At 40.2% G+C, this 12659-nt stretch overlaps 2 protein-coding genes and 1 non-coding gene across 3 annotated transcripts; 1 reads left to right on the top strand and 2 right to left on the bottom strand.

The window, feature by feature from the left end:
• The first annotated feature begins 1212 nt into the window (after positions 1-1212).
• acat2 (acetyl-CoA acetyltransferase 2) lies at positions 1213-6705 on the top strand. The gene is made up of 9 exons (XM_044377164.1): positions 1213-1395; positions 2673-2807; positions 2983-3164; positions 4146-4263; positions 4375-4518; positions 4622-4744; positions 4857-5011; positions 5105-5215; positions 5446-6705. Exons 1-9 carry the CDS (start codon positions 1347-1349, stop codon positions 5614-5616), a joined length of 1188 nt encoding a protein of 395 aa, XP_044233099.1. The 5' UTR covers positions 1213-1346; the 3' UTR covers positions 5617-6705.
• A 3-nt stretch (positions 6706-6708) lies between these two features.
• On the bottom strand, positions 6709-11545 carry tcp1 (t-complex 1). The gene is made up of 12 exons (XM_044377163.1): positions 11319-11545; positions 10724-10809; positions 10482-10610; positions 10021-10118; positions 9806-9916; positions 9485-9666; positions 9013-9139; positions 8343-8518; positions 8081-8204; positions 7753-7945; positions 7493-7656; positions 6709-7206 (listed from the first exon to the last, which is right to left on the bottom strand). Exons 1-12 carry the CDS (start codon positions 11389-11391, stop codon positions 6993-6995), a joined length of 1677 nt encoding a protein of 558 aa, XP_044233098.1. The 5' UTR covers positions 11392-11545; the 3' UTR covers positions 6709-6992.
• LOC122965833 lies at positions 10924-11062 on the bottom strand. The gene has a single exon (XR_006398312.1). It is a non-coding gene; the product is annotated as a small nucleolar RNA SNORA29 (small nucleolar RNA).
• Positions 11546-12659: the final 1114 nt, after the last annotated feature.

Here is a 12659-nt window from a genome sequence, read left to right as displayed (position 1 = left end):
GAATTCATAGATAGGATCAGGACAATATATATATTTCTCTATATGTACTGGATATGCAGGTAACAAATATAAATTAGAAAACTGTACTCAGTGCATTACCCTTACCAGACCAGTGTGGATAAATGTATGTACTAAATCAAACAATACACATCAAGGTGACACAGTACATACAGTATATTTGGAATTAATATTTCTATATAGATAGATGTTCATATGTTGATTAGTATGTATGCATAATAAATATGCATAATGTGAAAAAATAACAAATATAATGTATATGGATAATTCTTAAATTATTGTCCATTTTGGTCTGGAATGTTTTAGATAATCTAGTGATATGTTTTATTTCTGTTCTGTGTAGAAAAACCTGCTGATAGTGGCTCCAAAGAATATATTTAAATAATATATAATTTTAGGCATTTTATTGTAACATTCAGATGAAATCATCATTTCCATCACACCACAAAACTGGTGTTTTTGTTTTTGTTTTGTTTTTTAAAAAAAAGCAACAACATACCTTGTGTTCCAACATATTTCAGAATCATCTTTATTGGCCAAGTATGTCCACATACACAAGGAATTTGACTGGTTTAGTGGCTCTCAGTGTGCTTACACACAATAACAACACAAAAATCTTCAGATATAGACACAAGTAGTGAATATAAACAGTTGGAACCATCTCTGTGAACTGTAAACAGGATAAAAATAGTGCAAAGAAGTGAAGAGTGCTGAGATAAATATTGAATGGTAAAAAATATGTTACTTCATATACATGGTGGTTATATACAGTATATACAGCCATATTTCATGAAATTTCACACAAACTAATATTAATATTAGTAATATTAATATATCTGTAGACTAGTATACTTGTATTAGTATTAGTATAAATATTAGTATGTGATTTGATATATTTTCATGTAACATTAAATGGGACTGCTGCCTGGGGACATTTGCTTTAATTCAGTTCAGGAAGTGGTCTTTCATGAAGGAGCGCTCCTCCTCCGGAGCACATGGTGGCGCTGTGGTGCATCTTCTCCTCAGTTACAGTTTCATATCGCCTGGTCGCGTTTTTATTTCCCTAGGACGGCGACATAATAACCTGCCCTAGTCTGTCTCTGATTGGCTGACCCTGATATTCTACCCTAACCCTAACCAATCTCACTGCTCATGCCTAAAACTAACCAACCCAACCAATGAAGGCAAGGAGCACTAGCCAATCAGAGGCAGAGTAGGGCGTGTCATGACTTCACCATCCTAGGAAATAGTATCAACAGAGTACAGTGCAGGTTGGACACACAGGAACATTTCTCTGAAGAAAGGACTCCAACCAGCCGACTATCAACATGAACACAGATCCTGTTGTCATCGTCTCTGCCGCACGGACACCAATCGGTAAAATCCTTTAATAGCTACCACACACACGTTATTTGGAAACACTTTGCTCCTGTAACATTTCCAATCTACTGTTGCTACATTGTAGCTCGTTGCTGTGGTTAAACTAACTGTTTTGTAAATAAACAATCTGTTTAGTTATTGTGCTTCATTGTATAAATATGATGTTTGTCTTGTTTAATTTGGGAGAGTGGTTGGTGTCATTCAATTAGACACGATAGAGTCTGCTGAGCACTGATTGGTTCGCCCCAGTGTCCGGAGTGTTTTGAGCGCAGTGATTGGCTGACTGGTCATAGTGCCACGAGGCAGGACTCCAAATCATTGGCTGCCTATAACGTACTGTCACGTAGGGGTGGGTGGGTGTGTGTGTGTGTGTGTGTGTGTGTGTCCTCTCCTGGATGTGATATTTAATTTAATTTGACAGAAATGCAACAGGACATCCTTCAATGAGACAGATAACACAACATCATACCTGCCAATTTAAAGTCTTAATATGTGTTTATATAGTAATTTTTCATTGTTTCATGTCAATGTCCACAACAAAGTTAAATATAGGATTTTGCTATTGCAGTATTAAAAAGTAAAAAGTGTGAAATGAACTTTTTACTATTACTTAATCAGTTAATTACATTTTAGATTAATCAATTCAGAAACTATTGGTTGATTAATCAGTCAATCTATATAAAACTACTCTGATAGGCATTCAAAGATGTCACTTCAGGCCTACAGAACTTCAAATCAAAAATTTAAATAATCCCTCAATCAATCCATGGTTTAGTCTGTAGAAGGTGGAAAATGGTTTCCAAAGCCCAAAGTGCCGTCCTCATAATGCCTGTTTTGTCCTACTTATGCTTCAAAATCCAACAGTATTCAATGTACAAATAAATTACAAGGTAAACCTGGAAGCAGCTAATTTTTTGGCATTTTTAAAAATTAATAAATGACCTAATTTATCAATTAAATATGTTGAAGAACAGAATATGACACAGATACCGTGTGAGACACCATGATATAAAATATATTTAGGCAGTTAATTGTCTTATGATTGACTAATCAGATAATTGTCTCATTGTTTCAGCACTAAACCAACACCAACAAAACAACCACATTAAAGAGACTGTCATTAAAAAGACGTTTATTTGATTCAGCCTGTAATACAAGTATTTAGGCATTGTTGACCTACAAAGGCAGCACAAGTCTCCTCTCCATGTAAAATGATTGGTAAAAATATGTTTACTGAATGGTATGTTGACCCTCTACTTCCCATTTTTACTCAGGGTCCTTGAACGGTGCTCTGTCCACGGTACCTCTGCATGACCTGTGTTCAGTGGTGATCAAGGACGTTCTAAAGAGGGCTGGGGTGAAGCCAGAGGAGGTCTCTGAGGTTATCATGGGACACGTCCTAACAGCAGGTAACAGCTTAGGAAATCCTAAAAGTGTGCTCATGCATGGCAGAGATCCCATAACAGCTGTATTAGTCAACATCAACCTGATATGACATTTCTCTCTCAATATTTCTGCTCACTTAACCTTCTCTTTCATTGGTGTTCACTGCCTTTGCTTTTTTTTTCATTCTCTGTCCTTGAGGTCATGGACAGAACCCGGCACGCCAGGCCAGCGTTGGGGCAGGTATCCCCTACCCTGTCCCGGCCTGGAGCTGCCAGATGGTGTGTGGCTCCGGGCTGAAGGCTGTGTGTCTGGCAGCTCAGTCCATCCAGGCTGGAGAGTCTACTGTGGTGGTGGCAGGGGGCATGGAGAGTATGAGCAGGGTAGGTTATAAAATGAGGGATATGAAATTGCATATATATAGATCAGGTGGGTAAAGGAGTATGTGGGCATCTGATTTAAAAGCCTACTGTAAAATGGGCAGAAATAGCATTGTGCATTGAGTATTGGCAGTAATCAAGTACCAAAAGTTGGCATTGAATGTCTGGTCAAATTAGAATGACTCTCTTAATCATGTCTATGATTACTGGGCTTTTATAGGAATGCAAACCCTACTTTGGCACATTTTACTGTGTATTGAGAATTACTTGTTCTCTGATTGAATAGTGCCTGATTATATAAAAATGATGCCAATTTTACTTGTTTTTTACTTACACAAGGTTATTTTTGTTCATTTGAGAACTCTGGATTTTTTGTTAACAGAAAGAAAGGTAGAAAAACATATTAATAGTTCTCACAGTAATGTATTAAGAAAAAGTATAATTTGGTAGCAGTTTGACTCTAGTATTGAACTATTTAGAACAGAAAGCTGGCCCTAGGTCTAAATGCTGTAGTTCTGATGCCGGTGCACAACAAATTAAATAGTTATGTCAATGTTTTCCAACATTCAGTGGGTAAAAAGAACAATCTATCCTTTATAAGTTAGTTATTTTGTCCTGCATGGACTTACAATACACCAAAATACAGTTGCAGTGGTGAATTATTTGCCAAATAAAGACAAGAACAAAACTTCTTACATTACATCGCAAACAAAGAACTTTGTCATCTGTGCAAGGCTCAACAGATACAATCAGCCACATAAAATGTTCCCTTCCTGAAACACAGGTTTTTTATGATCATTCATCCAGAAAAAATCATCAGAATTTAAGAATATTTTACTAAATGGTGCAGCCCTTAAATCATCCTATAGCAAACTAGTCTTTTCTCTCTAGTTAGACCAGAAAACCTGCCTGTTCCTTTAGCTACTGGTAATGTACTTGGCTTCATAATAAGCGCTCCTGTATGTCTCCTCTTTGTCCTCTCAGGCTCCTCACACACTGCAAATGAGAGCAGGAGTGAAGATGGGCGACGCCTCCCTGCAGGACTCCATGGTGGCTGACGGTCTGACAGATGCCTTTCATAACTACCACATGGGCATCACAGGTCTGGGATGTATTTGTGATTTCTGTACAGCAGCCAGTGTTTTTTTTATGTTGTATGATGACATATAAATCAGTAGTTACTGTTGTAATAAATCTTAATATATTTTCTCAGCTGAGAATGTGGCAAAGCAGTGGGGTGTCAGTCGAGAGGAGCAGGACCTGTTCGCTGTCCAGTCCCAGAACAAAACAGAGGCTGCGCAGAAAGCAGGACATTTTGATCAAGAGATTGTCCCCGTCATGGTGCCGTCCAGAAAAGGCAAGGAGTACTTTAAAGGATGTAGTTGATCCTTATATGTCAGAAAAATTGTGTCATCTGTCCTTGGTGTGCATTTATTGTAACATTTTTCTGTCGTCTTCAGGTCCAGTGGAGGTGAAGGTGGATGAGTTTCCTCGTCATGGCAGCAACATGGACAGCATGTCCAAACTCAGACCCTGCTTCATAAAGGACAGCAGCGGCACCGTCACCGCTGGCAACGCCTCAGGTTTGGGAGTTGGTGCTCTTTATTTTTTGGTGTGCAAAAAGATGACATCACTAAGGTTTCTCTCAGATGTCTAGCATGTACAGCATCATATTTAAAGCTGTTTTTACTGTAGGTATAAATGATGGAGCAGCAGCGACTGTCCTAATGAGCCAATCAGAGGCTGCGAGGCGCGGCGTAAAACCCATGGCCAGAATTGTATCGTGGGCTCAAGCTGGCCTTGACCCGTCCATCATGGGAACTGGGCCAATACCAGCCATCAGGAAAGCGGTGAGCAGTCAGCAGCAGCTAATTGTAACAATGCTTGAGAAAATGTTTCCCTGTTTTTAATGTTGTCATTCTCATGTCTTGTTCCTCTGTTAGGTGGAGAAAGCGGGCTGGCAGCTAGACCAGGTTGACTTGTTTGAGATCAATGAAGCGTTTGCTGCTCAGTCTGTTGCTGTGGTCAAAGAGCTAGGTCTGAAAGGAGACAAGGTAAGTCTGACTGCTCAGCATTAATAGTAATATTATGTCTCAGTTGGTGATGGATTTTAATTTTGAGTCAAGTTTAGCCCACAAAAGTAGCATAAAAGCTGAGTATCTTAGAGGTTAGAAACCATCACACAACAGGAGGTTAAAGAAATGCAGAAATGAGGTTCAGTGCCTTAAAACTGCAGCTGGCAGATTTACGTCTTTACACCGACATGTTTTCGTTTTCTCCTCAGGTGAATGTGAGTGGCGGCGCCATTTCTCTGGGCCATCCTATCGGTATGTCTGGCTGCAGAGTGCTGGTGACCCTGTTGCACGGGCTACAGAGGACCGGAGGCTGTAAAGGCGTGGCGTCCCTCTGCATCGGAGGAGGAATGGGCATCGCCATGTGTGTGGAGAGAGTTTGAGACGATAATATGATGCTGCTTTACAGAATGCACTTAATCTCATGTTTTTAAATGGAGAAGGGACACTGACACTGTTTACACTACAGGTACGATATATATATATACACGATAATGTTTACCTGGGTTCTTCCAGTCACTGTACTTGAGGTAAAAGTGATGGTTTTTATTGTGATTGTTGGATCCTGTCCAACAGTAGCTTTCAATTCTCACTGTGAAAAACTTAAATTTAAATTCAACCCTCCTCAGGTTAGCTGTGTACAATGTGAATTAATACAATGGTTCTCAGAGTGACATCTGGGGACCCCCAAAGAGGGGAATAATTTAACTACAATTCCATCCATAAGTGACACAAGAACAGAATGTATGACTATTATCATGGGTTTCATACACTTTCTGTAATAAAACACCTAAAAGCAAAACTCTTATCAGATTTCGGACCCTGGGACATAATCTTATGAAATTGGGGTCTGTGGTCTAATTTGTTTCTGTTAGGGGTCCTTGACATGAAAAAGTTTGAGAACCACTGACTTTAATATCAGAGGATTTTAGGTCTTGTCACTATAGATATGTAAATCTAATGTACACTGACAGCTTCAACATTAAGCAGTAGTAACTTAAAATTGTTTGTATAACCTGGTGTTAGGTGTGCTTAAGTAGCGACATATTGCAAAGAGTCGATGAAGAGTGGACGATCTCCATGTAAAACCAGCTGTGTTCAGTCACCAGTACAACTGATATAAGTGGAATACTAAATGTGTTAGTTCACAGTATAGACAGGCTCTGGAGGACATGCTACCTTCTCTGTTGAGCATAGTTTTGCAACTACTGGTGTAATTTATTTTAAATCATTCAATAGATTTAACTTGCTCTAAAGACAAATCTGATACCTTTTTAACATTCCAATTGATTGATGGACCTTGTTTCTCTGATCAATTGTGCAGACAACAGCCTTCAACTACAGCTAAGTGCCATGAGGTTAAGTATGCTAGCCTTCCTTACCCGAGTGCTTCCTGTACATAGACAGATGTTATGAAAATGTTTCCTGTAATCTAGCTGTTGAACATATCAATAAAAGAACTCCAAGCCATAGAGTCAAGTACTTATTTCACTCTTTTACTGAAGCCGGCACAATAACCACATGTAGCCATTTTGAATTACCAAATCAACGGTCATTTACAGCCATTGGTGGTTTATTAATTGTCCAAAAAAAAAAACCAAAAAAACAATCACTTACAGTTCCTATGGAAGCGAGAGTCCAAAGGGAGTGGGAGAACAGTAAACAGGCAAAGTGCACGGCCTACACTAGAGCAACAGCCATGAAGAGCTCCTTACGTATAAATACAGACGCTGAACTTATCAAGACCAATCGCAGCTTTTTAACCCTCTAGAGATCCTGACTGCACAGCATCCCTGTATGACTGCCCGCCCTCCTTCGGCTCTGGGAACAGTTTGATGAGGTCGTCAATGCGGAGGATGGTGATAGCAGCCTCGGTGGCAAACTTGAGGCTCTTTGTCTTAACCATGGTGGGTTCGTACACGCCAGCTTGACGGTTGTCTCTGGGCTTGCCGTTCACCAAGTCCAGACCAATCCTGCAGGACACAAAAAGAGGTCAAATACAATTCAACTTGCTCACAGAAAGTTTGTTTTGCAAAATCTCTCCTGTAACACCCTGGATTTTTTGTCTCGATGCTTAGCTTCACAGAGGAGAAACAAGAGGTTGGCACGTAACAAGGGTCTTTATCTGGAATTGGACTTTTAGCGCTCAAGAATTCCAGTACAGACAACTATATCCGTAGTGCCACTTCACAAGGTGCAGGACAAGTTGAAGAAAGATATTACAGTCTCATGACAGGTGCAGTAAGGCGACAGACTCACCACTTAAGATTCTTGCGTTCAGGATTGACCTGAGCCTCATTGTGGAAGGCGCGAAGCTTGGCCACCAGATCAGTGGAGTCTTGTGCTGCGTTTACAGCCAGTGTTTTAGGGATGACGAGGAGAGACCGAGCAAACTCAGCAATGGCCAACTGCTCTCGGGAACCCTGAAGAAACAAAATATTCAATGAGTTACAACCCAACACTATGCTCATTGCAAATCACCACTTTTTTTTTTTAAATCCACATTTCTTCAGGCTTACCATGCTTGTAGCATAGTTCTCCAGATAGATTGACAGTGCTGCCTCAACAGCGCCGCCTCCTGGCACCACAGACTTGGACTCCAGCACCCTCTTCACCACACAGAGAGCATCGTGCAGCGAGCGCTCCATCTCGTCACACATGAAGTCGTTGGCCCCGCGCAAGATGATGGAGGCTGATGTGCGTGCTTTGGTACTGCGAGGATAATAGTAGAGAATGAGAAAACAGCAGTTTTGTGTTATTGTTCATTGTACCAGTTTATCAAAACTGCTGACAGAGCTACAGTTTCAGCAAGTATAAAACATTTCTATATATAGTTGCGTTTCTTACTTCTTGACAAGGATGAGTTCATCGTCACAGATGCGTTCCTGCACAATTTCTTCAGCCTGGCCGAGCATAGTGGCCTCAAATGTCTCCTCTCCCTCCAAATTGGTCAGAGAAGGGCAGAGGGTGGCTGAAAATAGACAAATACAACTAAAGTCAAAAACTGACACTAGTTTCAACCGGTGAATATCAGGGCTCAACCAAAACAGTAAAAATGTCTGTAACTTAAAAGTCCATCAGCACAAACTACGACATGCTTCCTTCTTACCGCCTGTTGCCTTGGCGATGCGTTTGAGGTCCCTCTTAAGAACTCTCCTCACTGCCATGGCTCCAACATCCACAAAGTACTTCAGACACATGTCATCAATGCCACCGGTGGTCAGGATGACATTGGCACCTGATGCCAGAATCTTCTGGATCCTCTCCTTGGTGATATCAGATTCCCTAGAACAGCAAAGTTACATTTTGTTTCAGTTAGTTCAGTGATATTTAGGATTACATAATAGACAGTACAGAAATATAAAGCATTATCTTAATGGCATCTGTGCAGACGTCCAATTTAACAAGTCAATAGTGATTTGTATGGTTCAGCAAAAAAAGAAACTACAGGCAGACAGTACAATGTGACATGATGAACTATGCAAAGTTTTGTTATGGTGTTAAAAAATATATAATTTAGCTGAATGCTGTAAGCAAACTACAGTACAGATCTTGCGCATTATGCATATAAAGTCTTTATTATAAAAAATTGTCCAGCCCACAATAGTGGACCAGCAGCTCAGAGAGAAGCTGCTGCCTTGACTCGGGGCTGCTTATGTTTTCTCCCACGCGTATCACTGTGTAAACTATTGATTCAGTGTCACAGCAAATTTAAATGGGATGATTCTTGAGCACATGTTTGTAAGACAGCAGAAGGAAAAAAATATTCCATAATCAACCTTTGTCTGATCTGGTCAAGCTTCTCTGGGTCGTTGATAATGACTTGGACTCCCATCTTCATCTTAGTCTTCTGCAGGCTGAAGTCCAGGCAAGCAATCTTGGCGTTGACAACTCTCTTTACCATGCCTGTGGACAGAAAGAACAGCTTGTTCAACATGGGAAATACTTAAATTCAATAATCAATTTAAAATCAACTATACCATACAACTTCAACAAGCATGACAAAATGGACTAAAACTTATGTCATTTAATTTCAGGGCGATATTCTACTGTCTGGCCAGAAAAGAGGTGCCACAGTTTACAAACTACTGTGACTACATTCCTTCCAAAGCCAGTTTACTGTCTCCCACGCGTATCACTGCGTACGCCATCAGGCAAGACATAGCAGCAAAAATAAATGGGAATATAAACAGCTGCATTTGAGATAACAAAAACTTGATACAGGAATTCCAGGCTTCATAACCAACATACCTTGTGAGCCAACTGTGCAGTTCAATGCATATCCATTAACCAAGAAACTCTCTTTCTGGCTGCGGCCATGGGCTTTCAGCACATTGACAGAGTTGATGGGATATTTGGCCACACCCTTGCCATCCACAAACTTCACAGCCAAGGCAGCATCCACCACCATGTTTGCAAAGAAATCTGCATCACTGAGGGCTCAGGGGTCAAGGCAGATAAAGGCAGCACAGAACTGTTCCACTCACATACAAGAAACGTAAACACCACTGAATACAAATTGTGCCCACTAACTGCAAACTCTTCATAGCCTCATAAAGTTAGAAAGGATACACTCCAATGATTTTGGAGGACATGGAGGTCTTGGCTGCATTGATTAAGCACTCTCTGCCCAGGTCATCTGTCCCGATAGTGAGATTCTCATTAATGTAACGCACTGCCTCCCTGAAAGAAGACAAAACAAGTTTGTTCATCAGAAAATATGCAACCAAATTTACAGTTAAAATGTAGCAAAGCCTTACGATTTGTTTTCAATGTTAGCATCTTACTTGCAAGCCAGACGATATCCACTGATGACTGATGTGGGGTGAATCTTCTGCTTCACCAGCTCATCTGCACTCTTGAGCAACTCTGCGGCAAGAATTACCTAGAAGAATAGAACAAACTGTGTGAACTGGGCCCATATAGCAGCTTAGGATGCTTTGTTACACCAACAATGAAAAAAAAAAAGTTATGGACTTGGCAGTGTACCATCATTTCATTAGAGGCGGCAGAGATAAGGCTGCTCAGCCTCTTCAGACATTGAAGGACAGTTCTCTCTCCTGTTAGCATAGCCACACACCCGTAATAAAAGGCAGATGCATGGTACTAAAACAGGATATTACAATTCACTTGCTACAACTTGGTGTTATGTTCAAGGACAGAAAAGCCTGAATAAATTGACCGAACACACTCAATTCTCCCTGCGGGTTTATGATGCTCTGCGTCTGCAGCTGTTGGCCTCACTCACCACAGACGTGGTCCCATCTCCGACCTCCTTGTCCTGCAGGTCAGCCAGTTCACACAGGACCTTGGCAGCTGGGTGCTCCACTTCCAGCAGCTTCAGGATGGTTGCTCCATCGTTGGTGATGGTCACGTCCTGTCAAGACGACAGTGAGAGAAAGAAATGATGAGAACCTCCTCCTAACCATTAATTATCATTTACGCAGACTTATATAAAAGATAAGAGATATTACTGAATGTGACACAGACCCCAATGTCGTCCACCAGCATCTTGTCGAGGCCAACAGGTCCCAGGGAGCTCTTGACAATGTTGGCGATGGATGCTGCGGCCATGACTGCAAAGAAAAGGAGACAGATGCTACTAACTTACAACTGAATAAGCTTCACTCTACATTTATACACAATTTGTACAGACATGTCTCACTTAAATCCCAAAAAACACGTTTGATATTGCTCTATTCTGTCATTTTATTCAGTGGGGTATACAGAACCATAGCCACACCTTCAGACCATGACAGTGTTTTTTCTATCCCATTAGCATAGCCGTCCATTCATGGCAGTGCGAGTGGAAGGTACTGAAATGGGAGTAAGAAGTCCTAATAAATGCTGTTTGCGTTAAGTGGCCATTGTGTAGATATAGCAGGCCTGACTGTGCTTTGCAAAAAAATACGCCAGAGGCGGAGTAGCGGCTTTAAAGTTAACATGAACCGTTGCTAGCATTAGCATAAGCCGCACGTGTGCTACTTGCAGTAAATGACTAAGATTTCTTGCCGACAATTTGAGAAGCAGAGAAAAGAAGTGAAGCGCATCTGAAACGCCAAGCAAATACAGCACAACCACTCACCATTTTGAGTGCGAACAGATTCGCCAGTTGTTCTCTGGCCGAGCACATTTAACGGACCATCAAGTAGCGACATTTTGGACCACCACAAGACCGAGAAGAAAGGAAGTGGCGCAATGCACTCTGGGTAACCGGGTATTGACCAGAAGGTTCGAGAAGTTACAGCGCGGGAATCAAAGTATGAAGGGTTTTAATTATAAAACCGACATAAACTGTAAGGTTGTAAAAGGGCTCAAGTCAACCAGCTCCCTTATAGAAATCAGAAAATTACGTTTTTTGACGTTGCTTCATTAAAAACTACATTTCCCATAATTCCTCTGAACTAAACGCTCCTCGCTCTTCTTGGTTCTTGAGACGTTGTCAAGGAGACGGGCTGCCAGTGCGTCCTCTGCTGTTCATGTCCCGTGACGACAGTTTTTAAAATACAAATAATATACATTTTATTTGTATTTCATTCTGAAAATGAAAAATGAAAAAGTGCTAAAAAAAAAAAAAAAAAAATCTCACAGTGCTTTAAAAAAATAATTTCAAATATATACAGTCATTAAAGAACATTACACAAACATGACAAATAAAATCAGGAAACTGATATAATATAAATCCTTATATAATTTATTCTTGTATCCTGAATAGAAATAGAAGTGACAAGATAAGATAATCAGTAGAGATAAAACAAAACACAAAAAGAAAACAAACAAAAAAGAAAGACCAGAGGTGTGGTTTGAAGCTGCCAAAAATGAAAAATGAACTGTTTTCTGTTTCTGTTTTCTGAGTTTTCTGAGTTTTTAACAGAGGAGAGATACATGTGAAAATCTGTCAGGAACACTTTTAAGGTAGGCTTTTTTTATGCATCTCATCTTATAATAAAGAATTTGCCCATAATGATGTCAAGATTTGTCTGAATTTTGGAAATCATAAGAGAGTAGTCGACGATAGTTTGACCATACCTTAATTTACAGGAAAAAATGTGCTTCACAGTGCACAGAGCTACACCTGCAATGAAACTATCTAGAAGAATACAGTAGTGATGTTTTTATTTTCACATAATGGAGTATACAGATATTCCTTTTTTTCCTTTCATACATTTCCCCCCATTTTTTCTCCTCTTATTTCTTCTCCTTGTACTGAGTAGCATTTTCCTTTGTTTGCCTTTTTGGAGGATTTGCACAGTACAAAGTGATGCTATAATATATGGTGATTTTAGTTTTTCCTTGGATTTTCTACCAAAGAGCACTGGCAATTACTTTTTTCTGTAGCTGTAGAATATCCTGCACAGTACAAATCTTGGTCACGCTTATTTCCTAACAAACAAATTTAAAGGATCTTTATCAAAACTGTTTGTTT

This window comes from Thunnus albacares, chromosome 16 (genome assembly GCF_914725855.1).
Source record: "Thunnus albacares chromosome 16, fThuAlb1.1, whole genome shotgun sequence".
In the NCBI taxonomy this organism is placed as follows: Eukaryota; Metazoa; Chordata; class Actinopteri; order Scombriformes; family Scombridae; genus Thunnus; species Thunnus albacares.
This window is presented reverse-complemented; position numbering and strand designations above follow the sequence as displayed.